Source organism: Rhagoletis pomonella, unplaced genomic scaffold (genome assembly GCF_013731165.1).
Source record: "Rhagoletis pomonella isolate Grant_MI unplaced genomic scaffold, Rhpom_1.0 Rhpom_scaffold_00030, whole genome shotgun sequence".
NCBI lineage: Eukaryota > Metazoa > Arthropoda > Insecta > Diptera > Tephritidae > Rhagoletis > Rhagoletis pomonella.
The window spans coordinates 371956-391331 of NW_023458584.1; the positions used below are offsets into that span (position 1 = coordinate 371956).

At 35.0% G+C, this 19376-nt stretch overlaps 1 protein-coding gene across 1 annotated transcript in view; it reads left to right on the forward strand.

Annotated features, from left to right (window-relative positions):
* Window positions 1-1307: 1307 nt before the first annotated feature.
* LOC118749672 (lachesin-like) overlaps window positions 1308-19376 on the forward strand; it is an 82149-nt gene continuing 64080 nt past the window's right edge. Inside the window, exons 1-2 of the mRNA XM_036484471.1 lie at window positions 1308-1581; window positions 9336-9464. Of these exons, the coding sequence (XP_036340364.1) occupies window positions 1308-1581; window positions 9336-9464 (403 nt within the window). The remainder of the gene's footprint in view (window positions 1582-9335; window positions 9465-19376) is intronic.

Consider the following 19376-nt stretch of genomic DNA (forward strand, 5'->3'; position numbering starts at 1 on the left):
AGTTAGAATTAACTAGACATTGTGCAAACGCCCATTAAAGTTAAAGTAGCTTTAATTTTTTTTTTTTTTTTAATATAAAACCATTTTCCTACTTACAAGACATATCGGATTTTTCTAGATTTTGAATGCGCTACACAGTGTTATGGTTACTTTGTCACATGCCGGTGTGCTCTAATAGCTAACCTCCACGAAAATTTTTTTCTTGTAGATTTTTTTTTTTTATTACCTAAGCCAATGAAAAGTCTTTTTGCACTGTATGGATTCTAGTCTATATTTTACGCTGGAAATATGATGACAAGTCAGCAAATTCTTCGCCTATTCTGTAGCTTGCAAAATAAATTTTAACTGTATACAAATTACTCATCATAAACATTTTGGAAACAATTTCACATTAATTAAAACTCAAGAATTTTTAGTTTAATTTATGTTAATAAACAATAAATTCACAGCTGTGTTTATGTAGCGTAACCGATGGCAACATGTATTGCTTGTGGCTAGTTATGGCGCCATTGTTATCTTTACTTAACTTTACGCTAAAATTATTCACACGACCATGGATAGATATGTAGATATGTAAGTACATGCATATATTAAATTACCGTAAAGTACCCGAAGCGCCTGAAAATATATTTTGTAAAATTCAGTCATCATCTACTTCAACTAATCGAAAAGTTGGAAATAAAACTGAAAACCGTAAAATACCTAGTATAGAATAAAAATTAAAATTTAAAACAAAATATCATTTTCTATTAGATAGTAATTTATTTTAAAAGCCAACTGCCAGCAACACATGACTAACTAAATTTATATTTATTTTTCTCTTTCTCTTCCTTTTGTTTGCTCTACTTCACCTTTTTCATGTAATTTTTCGCTGCTCGTACAAAACATCATCGCCCGTCAACTAAATATTGCGCGCATTCCGTCTACGCTGGAAATCCAAATGTTATCATTATTGTGTTACATGCATACATACAAAATATTTTACAATTTTGCTGCTAACTACAAAACAAAATGTGATAACAAAAATGAAACAAACAAAAATGTAAATCGCTGTAACTGATGCTGTCGCTGATATAAACACATATTTCATTGGGCCGTTGCCACTCAACACCAACGGCATACCGTCACCTCGGCACTTCACCACGACGATGATGACGATGACTTCGCTGGACACGATGACATCACTACCATGTCAACGCCGTGCAATGCAACCAACATCAACAATATAACAACGACCACTACATGTCTACGAAACACATACAACAAAAACAAAAAAAAAAAAAACACAATCATCCAACATTTTAACAATGCACCTTTCGCAACAAAATAATGAAATGTTTACGCTGCTACTCACTTATTTACGCGATTTCATTGTGTTGCCATGGCTATTGTTGCACTTGCTGCATTTCGTTGCGTTTACAGTGCCACCTGATATTCTTGATTATCCAACCAGCACCGATATGGTGATACGAGAAGGCTCCAATGTTACGTTGAAATGCGCAGCAGTTGGCTCACCAACGCCGACCATCACGTGGCGGCGCGAAGGAGGCGAACCCATACCACTGCCAAATAATTCAGAGGGTAAGTGAAAGGAGAAATATGTACATATTTACATATACATACAGGGTGTCCTAGACCAGCCGTTCAACCCCTCTAAAATGGAGGTATTATCCTATAAACTCGGAGCTGCTCTATCTTTTGGTAGTATCACCGACCGGAATTGGGTTAAACTGACCGGAAGTCCCCTTTGTTTTTTTTTAAACATATATGTTTTTACTACGGATTCGGATGCCGAGTATAAAAACACGTAGCTTTTGTTTGAAACTTTTTACGCGAAAGTGCCTTTTTCAACCACGAAATGACTTTCGAACTTCAAATTGTCCTGGACTGCTTGAATGAGTGGAAAATTTTTTGTTGGAAAACGAATAAAATATGAATTACAAAGTCGGGGATGCTCTATATTTTGGTCGTTTTTGACTGGAAGGTGGGTTAAACAGACCGGAAGTGCATTGTTTTAACCGGAAGCCCATTTTAGAAAAAAGCTTCCGACAAAAGTTATGTATTATTGTAGTCTCGAAATGGATTACTATACTCAAGTCAACTTGTCGACCTAACTGTAATGGCTTGTTTCCAGAGATATATACGTACATGGGAATACATATTTGTGTCGTACCTCCTTATAAGCTCGTTTAAGGTTTTTCTGCACTTCATGACTATCCCCGATTTGGATTTGTGACACTCGAGCATCTTAGTAGTTGAATGAAGAGAGGGAAATTGATCAGGCCCATTGGATCTTCCTAATTGGTCTAAGTTCAGTTAACAACGCAGCAGTGATCTTAATTAGACCTCTTTGGAGGTTGAGGAACCCCATTTTCCGTCGTCAAACCCGATTTATAGCCATCGATGTATGTGAGCTGAGAATCAGAATACAAATCCAAGGCTAAATCCGCTTTTCCATGCTCCTTTTGAGGGGATCTTTACTTGGAGATAGTTCCGTCGAAAATAACACGATATTGAGCTGATCTTTATGAATGCAGGAGTACCTTAATCTGCAGGTGGAATTTCTCAGTTTTATATTTTTTTTTGCAGCTTTTCGACGCCAAAAGTTTGTGTCTTTATGGCGGCTGAAGGCCATGGAAGCTTAAGATGAAGGCTTGAGAGCTTAAGCAAACCCTGTGTTCTGCGGTTACCAGCAGCGGCCATAGTAATATTATATTACATATTATGTAGAAGTCTTCCAATCTCACTAAAGACAGTTTCTGAAAGAAGTCGCTAGATGCTCTTCCAATGTCCATTTTGGAGCCATATGAAGATAGAGACCACTTCAATGCTTATAACAATATTAAGTTCCCAATCACATCTGCCGGGAAAGTGAAAGAGTTAAAGTCAGCTTCCTCGATATGAATATGATAATCTCAACTACAGCAGAAAGAGTAGGCGTTTCTAGAATGGAAGTTCGGCCCCTGCCAGTAGTAGTTTGTAAGCTATTAGACACTTTAAGAATTGCTTGAGTTTTTCGGAAATTTTTTGAAACTTTTCAATTATTTTTTTTCGATTTTTCAAGTTTAACGATACCTTTAAGTCATAGAGTTATTCATGTAGTTGTATAAACTCCGGACCTTTATTGTTAGTTAAATTTTTTTGTTCTGCAAAAAATTTTGATTTTTTTTTTGCGAATTTTTTAAATTTGTTCAAATATCGGAGTTTATGAATTCTAGAATTCAACTGGTAATTCATTTTCTTTCTTATGTTGGTATAAAATTTTAATGACTTTTTGGGATTTTTCGGTTTAAAAAAAAAATATTTAAATTTCATTAATTCCGGACTGCGACTTCTAATTATTATATTAATTTTTCTTTTAAATATTTTCTAAAATGTTTCTTGGGAATTCTCGGTTTTTTGTTTTTGAGAATCTCAGATTTTATGACTTTCGGCCTTCGCATTTTATTTCCGCCTTCAAAAAAATTATTAAGGCAAAACTAGTCGATATTTCTGGCTTAAAATTATAAGAATAAATAATTTAGTAAATTTTGGAGCTTTTTATTTGGCATGGGCTCTGATAAATATACTTACTTACGTCATACATACATATAATAAAATGTTTACATGTGGATATGTATGTGAGCACTTACGTATGTTTGTATTAACACAAGCGCTGCCTTTCATCAAACCAGCTGAACCTGATCTAAGTGCATGCACGTGTCGCGGTTTCCCATGCCACCCGTGGCAACATATTGCATTTCTACGTTGCTGACAATCTCTAGTGGCTTGTTGCATGTTGCATGTTGTACATTGCATATTGTGCGGTTAGACGCAACACTATCAATACAACACCAAAACACCAAACGGACAAGCAAATGCCATATGATACACAGCCTGTGGGATGTATATATGCGTGTGTGTGTGTATCAGCGAATTGAATACTAAATGCAACATGCATATGAGCAGTAGCAGTATGAACAACAGCAACATTAGCCGCAGTAAACCATGCCAACAACAATAGCTATGCATGGAAATAAAAAACCAGTAGTTAAACAAAATAAACAGCAACAAGCTAACAAGTGTGATGACAGTATGATGCAAAAATCGTCGATTTTATTTTGGTAGCAGTTAAATTAATTTGAAAAAATTCTCTAAATTAAAATAAATTAAATTCGTTAAAATGAAGCACAGTTGCACGGCAATATAATTGGCGCACATACCAATGCATTTACTTATTTTATTTAGTCTCACTCATTGGCATTAATTGTATTTAACCATTTTTGACGGATATTCCCCATAATTGGTTCAAAACGTTATTTAGTTGTAATTAAAATACGAAAATATTGCCGATTTACCATTTTAACCTTCCGCACGCTTGGTGTGATCCGAGAGCCGCGACTAATATTCAAAAGGCCTTAACAGGTCATTAGTAGCTGAAGTCATTTATTCCAAGGAAAAGAAGCTTATATTTCATTTAACTTTCGAGTTTATAAATTTACTTTATAAATATTTATTATTATGAAGCCACAACCTCTTTTAATAGGCTGTAATACGTAGCGTCCAAAGTTGCGGTCTTCTGCACTCCAGCCATCGCCCGACGTTGTTTAGCTCACCAGGCTTACGGAAGGTTAAAAAAGCTTTTATGGAATGCCACACCGCTTGTAAGCGTATCTATTGAACACCGCTTTTTATTAGCAGCAAAATTTAGACGAATAAAAGTCCAATTAACTTTGAATTTTTTAAAAGCCTAAAGATGGCATCGATATACTATTTTTTTAAGGCATTTCGAATATGATAGGCTTTCACAAAATAATAGCCGTGACAAGTGCAAACAATTAAGGTTATAAATATGTGGAATTTTGAAAAAAAAGAATCTGTTATGAAAAATTAAAATAAGCTCCAGGCAAACAAATAACTAAAACTCATTCTATTTATTTTTTTAATTGTCCATATTCCGACCTCAATCTGAAGGCATCAGCCTTCAAAGCATAGTTTACATTGTACGAGTGTATTGTTTGAAAGACTGAAGCAAACTGTCAACGAGCTGATTGAGCCTTGTCAGTGTGGCTCTAGACCTGGCAAATCCACCATAGACCAGGTATACACAATAAGGCAAATCTTTGGAAAAGACCCGCGAGACAAAGAGCGACTTCATACGCGGCGATGTCTGAATTTTGTATGCCGGCGAAACTGGTATAGCTATGTAAAATGACGGTGAGCCACCAGCTCCGTCAGAATTGGGAATAACCGCCCAGAGCCGTTTGCTACCAGACGGGGTTTCAAACACGGCGACTATCTTTCATGTGACATCTTTAATCTGAACTTGCAGATGATAATAAGAACTACAGAACCACTCCGGAACAATTGTTTACAAGAGCGTACAATTCCTGGCGTACACCGATGACATCGACATCATCGGTAACAAAAGCTGCGAAGTTTATTCTGCCTTTTCCAAGTTGGATAAGGAAGCAAATCGAATGGGTCTGGTGGTAAACGAGGACAATATAAAATATCTGCTGTCATCAAGCAAACAGTCAGTGCATTCGCGCCTTAGCATCCACGTCATTGTTGACAGTTATGATTTCGAGAAGGTAGAGAATTTCGTTTATTTAGGTAACAATGATAATAATGTCAGCAAAAAAAAAAACGTATTGCATAATCACTCTTTAGAAAGACTAATTGAAACATCTGCTAAAGAGGAGGTCTTAGCATCTTTCTGTTTCTCTTTTTGCAATTAATTTTATAAAAATAGAATGAAATTTAGAAGATATATACTTTTCTTTTTAAAAAAGAAAACTAAACTAAAATAATAAAAAAAATTAATAGAACATAAATACAAAATTTATAAAATAAGTTTCTAAAAACTAAATCAAATTTAAGAATACATATGTCTTGCTATACAGAACATAAAATCTAAACATAAAAAGAAAATTAAATTGGGAGAAAAAAATTTAAAAATGAGGTGTCGAGCTCGCATCTTTCGAATGGCACCTCGGCCATTGCGACTATTGAGTAGCGCGCGCTAAATGATATACATACATACATCTCCATTTAGAACAAGCTCAAGTGCTCTCTGTCAAAAGAACTTTTCATCATGAAAGTTGACAAGGGAGCTTTTGTTTCTAAGACTTTCGTGCCAGAATAAATAAAACCTTTCAACTGTCTTGCCGACTGTATTTGAATTGTCTTACAAAAGACTTAAAACTGTCTTACCCAAAGTTGTCCTGTATAAATTAAGCAAGGATCGCACGATTTGTACACACCTTTGCCATTTTGTACCATTTTTGGTACATTATTTCCAGTTTGATACAATGGCACATAGCTAACAGATTTGGTAAATTTTTGTATTCTATTAAAACGAGATCATTATACATCATATATTTACTTATTGAAAAGTCTGGCCATTTTGTGAAGGCCAACATGCATACATATCAATCAGGCAAATCTCAGGTAATTGAAAAGACATTGCTGTTAAGCAGATAGACCTTTGTGCGTTCCTTGACAATTCAGCTCCGTATCAAACACACCATACAAGGTGAAATCCAAGGTGATGACAGGAGGTGAGGATATTCCTAATACTCATCCTCGTGATGCTCTGCGATGAAGCCTTACAACTGACTGAAGAATAGTGCTCTGTAAAAAAGCTATCGCCAGAGGCGAGGTATCCCTCAAAAAAAGACAGAAAGTCACATAACAAAGATGGCAAATAATTAAAGGTTAAACATGGGAGATATCCCCCAAATTTACGTCAGCACTGGTCTAGTGGCCAAAAGTCAAGCAAACTGGTTCTGACGCTTGGCAGGCTAAGTCACATTTATGAGCCTGTGCAGCCATTACAGGAGTCATGCGCACCTGCCCTACAAAATCACTGGAAATCATGACAGGTATCCCACCTCTAGCCACACCAATTGACAACGAGGTTTTCGAGGGCGCTTTGTGTCTCAGCAACTTCATGAGAAAAAGAAGTCGAGACTTTCGATAAGCTCCTAATATTTTTAAAACCATTCCTTGAGGATCAAACTCAGAGACAAAATACTATCAAAATTAGCCCTGAACAAGGCCTACGAGGTGACTATTCTTAAAAGTGACACTTGCAGAGTCTGGTAAATTGGTGAATGCATGCTCGAGGATGAAAATGCTGGTGCCAGACAGCACTAAAAGCCCTGGACTTCTTGAAAATTACATCTAGGCATATGGACAACTGAAAAACTCTATTGAACCAATTAAACTAGCACCAGGTGGATACCAGGACATGAGGATTGTGGTGGCAAAGAAAGAGCTAACGGTGTCGACAAACGCAAGTACCAGCACTGTCTATATATGGTGCATAGCTTTTCTGAGCTCCTAAGTGAAAAAGCAATCTAAAAACATTACAACATTCCCCAGAGAAATCTTGGAATGATTTCTGAATTTTAGACGAGAGGGTCTGAGGACTTTCAAGGGCTCTTTAATAGGTTCTGTGACCGGAAAATGTTATGCGATTGTCCACAATAGGTCAATGACTCTATCATGTCGTGGATCGGTTATCGGCTCCATTCAGAATCTGGAACATGACACCCTCTAAAGTGCCAAATTTCATAAGTGGCCTAAGGGTGTAGTGAATTTTTATGTAACCAGTTCACTAGATATGTTTACGTCGCATTTATTTCCTCAAATAATAATTACAAAAAAAAAAACTTTTTGGGCATTATTACAGAGAATCTAACTTAATAAATTTATATTCCAGCATTATAGAATAGTTCACAAAACACTCGAAAAATTCGCTAATTTAATATTTCCCCAATATGTATTTGGAAAATATTTGAACAATGAAATACATAGATAGAACATATTTTGGTAAATTTTTTACATTGTGGTACTCTTTATGGTACAAAAAAAAAAAAGAAGTAAGTGGCAACCGTGTTTGTACATTTGTACATTTTGGCAGCCATAGAGTGGTTTTATACAGAAGTTTGTATCGAGAAAGAGTTCAGCTCAAAATCTAGATAAATGTACAAATCTTGTGATCCCAGATTTAGTCACTATTTATGTGACTTTCAACAATGTGTGGTGAAAACTAACAGCGGCGGTCAGCGCTCGTGGTGCTCCAACAGCCGCTATGGTCGAGTGCGCCAAGCACTAGGGTGCCAAACGAGAGATCCTAAGTTCGAACGCACGGGCAGCGGAGTTCTTTTTCTTCCAAAGTATTTAGGTCAATTTCTAATAAAATTTTTTGTTAAACAAAATCTTCCTCGCATCATTTTCTAGCTTTTTAGAGTAAAATCGAAAGGGCCCGCTGACAAATGAGTGAATTAATTTTCATACTTTCCTTTCAATTCGCATGAATTCTTAATTTATAATATGCGTACCTAACAGAGTAGAGAATTTCGCTAAAGAAAAACAATTTTCACAAATTCTGAAATATGCTGTTCGTCGCCGTGTATCGATTAAATTCTAAAAAATGCGTTGGACTAAACATTTCTGATTTAAAACGTCTAAACACACAAATATATGTACATACGTAATACACACATAAATGCTTCCACGTGAATACAAATATATGTATGTATGTATATACATCAAGCACATGTATGTATGTCCAAAACTTTCGAAATAACTTTCCCATTGTTCCCGCAATGAAACGAGCAACAGCAGTGCTCTAAAATATTCATTATTATTGTAAGTTTTTGTCATGAATTTCCCATGAACCGGAAATGGATCAATACAAAATGCATTTATGAAATCATTTTACATTTTAAATGCTTGACATTCAATGTTGGTTGCCACGTTGCTAAAATCACTTATAAATGAAAATTTGATTATGTGTTTTTTTTTTTTGCAAATCTTTTGATTTCATTATAAATGGTCATAAATGTCATACTCTACAAATACATAATATTAGCAGTAATAATATTAGCATACAAGCATACATTCATGATGCTATTAATTTAATATAAGCCGCATGACATTGAACTGATTGAATTGATTTGACGTGAACAGTTTTGATATTTAAGTACATACATACAATATGCACATATGTATATCCCATTTTTAATTCCCAAAAAGTTTATAAAGAAATATGTCTGTGTTCGTATGGAATAGTAGCTTATGTCGAAAGGCTAGCTTTCGTGATTTATTCTAAACTTTTCCAAAACAAATGGTACAGGTCGTTGGAATAATTCCTGTTGAGAACGCTCTCGATAGTTTCGTTCTCACTTTCGGGTTTGTGAAAATACTCCAGAATGTTTTGTTCTCATTTCGGTTTGGATTTTGAATGTTCTTGGGAAAAAAACTACGAAACGATGTCTACTATACTTTCGATCATACCTGTATTTATCTGGTTACGAAACTAATAATTTTTCCTTTCATTTCAGTGATCGCCTACAATGGCTCCTACTTGACCATATCGAAGGTGAAACGTTTAAATATGGGCGCATACTTGTGCATCGCTTCAAATGGCATTCCACCAACGGTCAGCAAGCGAGTAATGCTAATTGTGCACTGTGAGTATATACACTACATATGTATATGTATTAGGGTAGGAATGTATAAATGTATACGACTCATAAATGAATAAATTTATAAAGCATTTAAAAAATGCATACTAACAAATTGTTATTAACATAGTTGTACGTGCATATGTATAGGGTAAATACATATTTATGCATGTACATATGTGTGAATGAGTGAAGGCATGCACATTATGGTGGTCGAAAAATGCATGTGAAAAAGTAAAGTCGAAGTTTTTATGCTCTCACCAACTAGGATTATTCTATACCGAAAAAATATACGCCTATTTTTATAGCCGAGCGCACTTGTGCACAAGGATATTATAACTTTGTTCACATTACGGTTATTTATAACAGCCAAAACCAATCGAGATAGATATAAACAAATATATACATACATGCTCAGAATGAAAAAAGAAATATATTATTCCGTCCGTCCGTCGGTACACACCATAACTCGATTAAAAATGTATATATCTTAACGAAACTTCATAAGTGTACTTCTTTTGAACGTAGGACGGATGGTATTGAAAAACCAAAAAAAAATCGGATACCATCCACGCCCACTTCCCATATAACGGTATTTTCGAAAAAGGCTAAAACTGCAATTATTCAGTAAATACTATTACGTCCAAGTTGTTGAAAACTTGTATTGGAAGTATAATTTGGGTACAAAAAATACTATAATGAAATTTTTGGAAAATTTGAACGCTTTGAGCGACCTCTAAATTTTTTTTTTATCTCAAAATAAAAAGCATAAATGTATATATTTTTTTGATATATATGTATATAACAATCCAAGGGGGTGAGAGCATTAAAATTCCGACTTTACTTGGACCACCCTAATGTGCATACATACTCATACGTATGTAATAAGGGCGCATGCAGTTAATTTCATTTGAAATTTAATTAAAACCGTATTGCTTTTGCGATGTTGGCAGGTCGGTATATCGAAAAGCTACATATCTAATTGAGGGGGCATATATGTATGTAGTGCAATAATTGCATGAGCATGGGGTAGAATGAGGAGTATAATTACTTTTTAGCTAAAGCTATTTAATGGCTACGACAACTCATTTGGTAAACACCTACTAAGTGTAGCCAGAAGCTTTCTTGTTAGTTTACGTTTATTGCTAGAGCTTGCTGGCAAATTTTTAAATAAATTTTCCAAAGTCATTTCTTTTTTTTTTTTTTTGTGAAGAATATTCCAATAACTATCGCAATAATTTCATTCAGGCTCTGGTGCATATCTAAAATAAAAATTGGTGATCAATTTGGTAAAGCCGAAATTTTTTGTAGATGTCTTTCGAGTGAAATTGATATGCCGATAAATTGCTTAGGCCGGAAGATAATCCATACGGATCCATAATCTACGACCCAATAGTAAGTTTACGTGTGTCGGCGTTTTTTGTGTCAATACCAGAGATCGAAAATAACCGTCACTAAGTGTCTCGTATGGTGTTTACCACTGACACAAACACTCATCTCTCAAGCAAAGAGTTTTTCTCACCGTGGCAAATCAGTCTGTGCGATCTTTATGTGCTTTCCGTTGTGGGTTATTTATTATTATTTATTATTAGGCTTCCCAAGGGAAATTGGGCAAAAACACTTTGGCAGGGACTTATATTTTTAAGTGTCTTAATTTGTGGGTTATTGTAGGACTGAAAACTATAAGTGGGCGTAATAAGTGGAAACAATGCGTTAGGCATTTCATTACACGACATATACATACGTGCACATATGTTCATGTGCGAACATTTATGACAAAGAAAACAGCGTGCACATCCTTAATACGATACACCAAAAATAAGCTATTTTATTTTATTGATAAAGAAAAGTATAAAGGCAAAGGTAAAAATAAAAATAAAAATAAAAACAAAAACAAAAATTAAGATCAAAGTAAATTTAAAAACTTTACTAATATAAGGGCAAAGGTGAAGGGGAATATGTAGATGTAGTAAATGATAAGCATAAAGATGATAAAGATAAATATTAAGAAAAAGATGAGGATGAAGATAAAGGAAGAAAGATTAAAATAAAAGTAATTATAAAGCAAGTGATATAGTCACAGAGACTCAACCTGGGAACTAGGAATGTTCGATATTTAAGAAAGAATCGATATCATGAATCGATTTAATTCATTTCCATAGTCCAAAAATCCCGAAACAGTCCACAAATCCCGAGGTGGTCCGGAAGATACGATAATCCCGAAGAAGTCAGGAAAATCACGGATTAGTCCCGAGGATCCCGAAAATTCCAAAGTAGTCTCGAAAATTCCGAAATAGACCAAAAGTCCCGAAGTATTCCCGAAGATTCCGATAATATCGAAGAAGTCTTGAAGATCCCGGATTTGTCGCGAGGATCCCAAAGTAGTCTCGAAAATCCCGACGACGTCTCGAAAAATCCGAATTAGTTCCGAGGATCCCGAAAATCCCAAAGTAATCTTGAAAATCCCGAAATAGTCCAAAAACCCCGAAACAGCCCGAAAATCCCGAAGTAGTCTCAAAAATCACGAAGAGTTTTGTAGAACTGGAAGTTGAAAGATACTTGAATATCTTATTCGCGTTGAATCACAAAAGTATTATTTAATTGAAAAATAACAAATCAAATTCATTCGCTCTACAAATTAAATAAAAAATGTTTATTTCTTCTTTGGTTGACAAATCAAACGACAAATAAACTTTATTTTTTATTTGGTCAACAAACCAAATCACAAATCAAATATATCTCTTAATTGATAGCGGATTTTAAATCAATAAGGATTTAAAAGCACGCAACCCTGCCACCGCATGACCATGACATTGACGTTGCTTACATCTCTCTCTATCTCTATCAACAGCAAACTTGATATATTTCTACACACTTCTACGGTACCGTGCGTACACATTCGTGAGTAACCGCGCTTAACTAACACTTATTTTTCCTCTTCCAGCGATAAGTGTCCATGTCCAACAGCAACGGAAAAAGATATGCAAATAACCCTTTCCCACTGAGAGGAGCACACATCTACAAAAAATAAATCACCTGTTCTGTTTTGTGGGTTATTTTTTCTCTTAAATAGGGACGGTTATTTTGGGACACTTTCAAAGTGTTGAGGGATATTTTCGACCTCTGGTCAACACAAATATAATACATGGGAAACTGTGAGCGCTTTGAACGACCTCTAAATAAATTTTTACTTCAAAATAAAAATAAAACGGTGTACCTATATTTTTTCACTATAAAACATTTCGTCACTACACACGAATAAAGGCGCGATAGTGTTTTGACGGCGAAAATAGGCGCGTAAAAAAATTTTGCGAAAAAAGGTGCTTATGAAAAACTTCGGCGAAGTATGTTAAGAGTCCTTGACGCTAAGGTTTTTTATGCGTCTTTTTTCGCCGTCAAATTTTGAGCTCGCGCCTTTATTCTTGTCTAGTGACGATTTCCAGGTGGTGAGAGCATTAATATTCGGACTTAACATTTTTTTTTTTTTACCACCCTAATGTACATCTTTACGTATTGCATAAGTGTAAATATTAGAAAATTTCTTGCTAACTTCTTCCACCCTGGAAGTTTCTCCACTAAGTTTCACTTCTTCTGCGCGTAGGGACTACACGCATTAAGTTTTTTTTTTTTTCCAAAACAACTTGCAATTTAAAATTTTAGCTTTAGGAAAAAACTAGTTCCCATTTTTCGTTATTTTCTCTTTAACCTTGCACACACAACAATACATTTTGAACTCACCAACCTCAATATTAACATAAAAAAAATATATATTTTCATTTAAAATTTTCATAATAAACGCGCGAAATTTTGTTTTCCACAAGGTTGTTCTGTGACAAAAGAAAAACATAGAAAGCTGCTGTTGTTACTGCCGTTACACTGCTGTGTATTGCTACCTACAGCTGGAGTTGCATTTCCTCACCACTTGTCATGCATCGCCCATTTTGCTTTCGCACACTTGAGTTTCATTGAAATTCTATTACACACACAAACAAAACTGCATACAGCGCTGCCATAACTTCAGTGCCAAAGTGTCGCAACCGTAATAACAACAACAATAACCAGAGCAAACAATAATTGTAATAACAAGCAATATTATAGTGTGGTGCGGTGAGTGTAGTGTTTTGTTGCACAACCGCGTTGCATGGCTACGTTTGCTTGCCGCTTTAATAGAATTTGCCGTCGCCTCTACAAACACACACACACAAATATAAAAATTTTTGCATGCATATAAACGTTGTTTGCTACCAACAAAAGGGCATTCAGTTCTAGCGAGTAAACATCGACGCGCTGATATGCCACGCAGGGCTGCCAACTATGCATAGCTATGAAGTGCCATATTGAGGATTAAAAAAGTGCCAATTAGCAAAATAAAATTGCCCAAAAAGGTGTATTTTTTTTTAGTTCTCCCCATTCAGCATTCAAATTAAAAACACATTCCTACAACAAAATTCCAATGCCAAAGTAAGACGAACCAGTTGTATATACTATAGAAATTAGGAAATTTTTGTTGAGAAAAAGAAGTACTCCGCAGAGGATTTCAAAACTATGTATTGAAATATTACTATTGGTGCCAAATTGAAAAATTAAGTGCCATTTGAAGTAAAATAGGGCCAAAAATGCCACGATTTTAGCCAAGTTGGCAACCCTGATGCCACGCCTGTTTGCTTGCACTTGGCCAACGACAACTTACACGACCAGCTGACAATGCGGCTGCCTTTTACGCCCTACTGCAATTGTTAGATACATACATACATACGTAGGTATGTATATATTAGCATACTTGTATCCATGTGTGGGTACTTCCTCTTTGTTTTGTGGCTGCGAAATGTTTGAAAAACTTGCTGCCTCTGCGCTATTTTTCTACGCTTCACTTTTAATTCAATTTTTTCCTTGAAAGTTTTTTGCGCTCCTTAATTGTGTTTTTATTAACTGTCTGCAATTATGCAACCACCATACACATAAGAATCGTGTAAGCGCAAACAAGTCGATTCACAACCGACCCTTAGCGACCTTAGTCGAATGCCGTACATTTAGCATAACCTCAATGCGCCTATATGTATGCAACATAAATTTATTCTCAATATTTTTTTTTTCTTGGCACTTCATAAAAGATCTCACATTTTCCTGCAACTCTGCACTTTCTTCACTCACTCACACACTAACTTTGGTTGCTTGTTGTTCTTTTTGTTCATCTCTCCCTGACATTTTACTTTAGTTGGCTCCTACGTGTATTGGTGTAAATTGAAATTTAAAATTTATTTGTTGTGCGCAGCAAAAGTTAACAGCAAAACTTTTATTTTGTTTAAATAGTCAAGAAGTTAAAATAGAAATAACAAGTGTGTGGCAAGTTGCTGACTCTCTGTTGCTGCTGCTGCTGGTGCAAGCATGTTGTTGCAAGTTTTCTTTTGCATTTAAATTTGTGTTGCTTGTTGATTTTTTCATTGCCTCAGGCGGCTAACTATTTATAAAAGTGTGTGCAATAATAATGCATGGCAGAAAGTGACTAGCGACTTTATAAATTATAGCAGTAATTTTGTTAGGGTGGGTTATTTTTTTGTTCTATGCTACTAGCATAGGAGGATTTCACATGTAATTCTAAGCAAATTTGCCGAAGAAACCAATTTAGAGTTCGCCAAATTGCGAAAGTAGATTTCGAAGAAAGTGTGAAAAGTTTCACTGTCGTGCCCTTTGTGGAAGTTTTAAGAAAAAGATAAGCGCAGAAATAGATTTCTCGTACCGAAATACCCCTTAAAGCATGTTTTTGTACAAAATCCTATTGTGCTATACGCGCATAGTCGAACAAGTATCCCATACAAATTGACCCGCCCTAATGTACATAGTAGCATACATATGTACATATGTTTATAAGGTGTAAATTAACATAACATTAAAGTTTCATATCTGATTTCAATAAAAAGTTGCTGTTAAGTACCTAAAATATGGCTATATGCAAATGACACTCGGCGATACTCCAAAATACTTGAGAAGAGATTCGTTTTGTAGCGTTTGTCGGTTAAAGTAAGAATCGAAATATAAAATTTGCCAAACTTCCCCAAAATCTTGACCTACGGTTATAAACCCGGTTTTCTGCGCGTACCTTAGTCCCCTCCAAATAAATAATGTTTCCAATAAACTTTGCCGTATGCTAGAATCGTAGATTGTCTAATATCGAAACCCTCAGCTCTCCACCTCTTACTAACTCAGTTCATTACAAAAGCACTATCACCTCTAGTTATGTACTGTTATGTCGTTGAGAAAACGAATTTTATGTTCTGAATAAGTTCTTGTACCGTAACTATGTACATATGTACATCCTAAATGTGAAAAAAACAAAACAATACTTATAGATGGAGAGCTCATGACCAAAAAACCCTTCATACTTCAATCGGTTGAAATTTTTTGTGCTTAGTTTGATAATACATAAATCGAGATTCGCAGGGCTGGCTGCTGAATTACTATTAGTTATTAAGGATTTTAATAAAATCAACGTACTTCAGTTGACTTGAAATTTTGATAGAATACTGTATATAGAAAATAAATTTAAGCTAACTTGCCAATTCTTATGGTCTTAAAGTACTGCAAGCCCATGTTGGAAGTGCACTGTTGCAAGTATAAGTCAACATAATTCAGATGTGCTTTTGACAGCACATTTGTAATATCATAAATAGATGAAATACCTTGAGCCAGCAAAAACGTTTTTCTCATTCACTTTGGCGTTTTCCGTAATAATATATCGCTAGCTTAGAATGAACAGTTGCTAAGTGCAATCTTCGGAACTTATCGATATAATAATCGATATTTTTATCGATTTTGTTATCGATATTTAAATCGATTTTGTTATCGATATTTAAATCGATTTTGTTATCGATTTGTTTTATCGATATTTTTAACGATTTTGTTATCGATATTGTTATTGGTTTTGTTATCGATATTGTTATAGATTTTGTTATCGATGTTTTTATCGAATTTGTTAACGATTTTCTTATCTGTTTTGTTATCGAATTTGCTGTCGATTATTTATCGATACTTTCATCGATTTTGTTATCGATACTTTCATCGATTTTGTTAACGACATTTTTATCGATTTTGTAATCGATTTTGCTACCAATGTTATTATCGAGTTTGCTATCGAGACTGTTATTGAATTTGTCATCGGTTTTGTTATCGATACTTTTCTCGGTTTTGTTACCGATATTTTGTTGGATGTTACTATCGATTTTGTTATCGATAGAGTATAAAGATAAAAATGAAGATAAGGGAAAACCGAATAACATAAATGTACATAATTAGAACGAACGAGGGCAGAGGTAGGAATCTAGATAGAAAAATACAAAAAATATAACCTTAGCAAAAGCAGATGTATGTATGTACATATGTATATATGTATATTGGTTATGACACAAAATATATATGTATGTAACGTAAGTTTCACTTCTCCATTGTGGTCCAGGCGCACTTACTTTTTTTTTTAAATTTAGTTCATTCTTCAACAAAAATCATACAGCTAAAGCCCTGTTAAAAAGTCTGAATGGCTACAGAATACCGCTGATTGTTGGCCTTTTTGTTTTGTTGACTATTTCGCTCCTTTTCTTCCAAACGAAGTATGTTCGCTAATTTTTTTGAATGTGGAGAAAAATGCACAATAAACGTCAACAAAATAAAAACAGATTGCCAAAAATTAACAGTATTTTGTAGCTTCATTGTGCTTTCTAATACTAGAATTGAATGGAATTTAAAATTCCATACCCATAAAATTCTGAATAAGTGAAAAAGTGTGGAATTTTTATGAAACTTTGTTGATTTTTGCAAAGCTTAAAACTTGGATTTATGTATATGGTAATGTGTTTAGTGTGGAAATACACCCGGACGGCATTTTCTCCCAGAGTCCCAAGGCAGGCAGTTTGATGGCGGTGTTAGCAGCAGAGTTTTCAATGAAAATATCTATCGGTAGTAAGTCAAGCAGAACATTTAGAACATCCTTCGGATAGTATCTCATTGCCACTGTTATGCCAGCGGCTGCAGACTTTTTCATTTCGCTGAGTTTTTAAATATATAATCCTTAGTAGGGGCTGGCCAAGAGAACAGCGTCCCATAAGAAAGTATGTGTCGGACTATCGCTGTGTACAATTCTTGGTTTTAATTCCCAACTATTGCCCAAGATGCTCTTGGCTACATAAAGAGTCACACCGAGGCCTTTCTTGCACGCTGTTCAATGCTTAGTTTCCAATTCAGTTTGGAGTCCAAAATACAACTACAAGGTACTTCGCCTTGTTTGACGAGTCCGTTTCTTTTTCTCGAAACCTTGGTTATTTATTTAGATGTGTATATAAAGAGTATTCTTTGGTATCAATGATGAAATGCTTTTAAAGAATTCATGTTTGGTGGAAGGGAAATATATGTACCTTCTTCTTGCAATTAGCTTAACCGTGTATATGAATGTGCATGTAAGTATTGTCGCCCGTATACCAGAAACATGAATGTGTAAAAATGAAACTGAAATTGTAAAATAAGTGCTTTCCATGTGCGTATGGTATTCTTTGTTTTTGGTATAACATAGAGCATCCAAAGGTTAATCAAGTCAACCCAGTAACTCAAAACTGATAAATTTGCACATTCTTGCTTCTTGCCTGAGGGTGACGATATAATTCTAAGGGTCGTCATCAAAGTAACGAGTAAACTTCTATTCGGTATATAACTGCAGATTACATTTGAAATTGAAGTGTTGAACTTTTCTCTCTAAAATCGGCTCTAAATATATCTCAGTGCCCAAGTGCCGTAACTTAGTGCATTGGGTATACATTAGGGTGGAGTGAAAAAAATTCGATTTCTATCGTAACATGCTTCCATGCTTCCACCGTTTACAGATCGGATAGAATTTAGGGTCGCTTCAAGTTATGACGTTTTTATACTTTTTTTAATATTCTCAGCAAATATGAGTACGTATATGCAAAATAAAATATAAAATAAATTTTTTTCTAACATTGTCACGAAAATTTTCCACAATTTTTCAATTTCGAAATAGAAAAATTTGATTTTTTTCTCCACCCTCGTATACACACATTTCAATCACTTTGTCGTCTGTATTGGTTTTCCTGCCACAACACCATAAACCAACGACTTTCCAACTAAAATTCTTCCTCATCACTCTTCCGCTGCTGTTTGTTTTAATTGATGTCCTCTCACCAAAGTCATTTACTTAATCCCTCATTGCATTTTAGTTTGGATTTTTGCCTGTCGATTGGTTGCTTCATTGAAGCATCAACAAGTCAGTACTTTCAGTGCTTGTATTCCTCGCCTAAACTTCGGCTGCGCTTGCCTGGTTTGAGTGCAAAAAGTATTTCAATTATTTAAATAAGAAAATATTTGTTTTCCGGTTTATTTTGCTTGTTTATTGTTGATTTACTATGTACATTCCTTGCTGCTCAACTGCAGGCCAGCAGTCACCTAATGGCATACCAAAGTGACGCGTCTATTAACCAAAGCTACTGACAGTACATATAATTTTAATTATTTTTCAGCCAGTGATAAAAATTTATCTTACGCCTTTGTAGCAAATTGTGCAACCATAGGGCAGAAGCTATAGGAGCACAAACACATTACATATACATTTTCAATGCACTATCTAAGCCAAATTGGTTTAGTACTTAATACTCTACTCTAATGGACGTCACAGTGCATTCGGGAATTAGTTGAGATGCTTTCCGAATTTGAGCACTAAATTCTTTAGACATTTAAGTAATTCTTTTCTACATAGTTTTTTAGCGAAGTGATGGCAGATTTTCTGAGTGACGTGCTAATCTAATAACACTTTAATGGATTTGGTATGAATACAGAGCAGCGGATAGTAGAGTAAGTTCTTTTGCAAAACGATAAATGTAATATTTTTTTTATCATAGCTACATACATACTTTTTGCTGT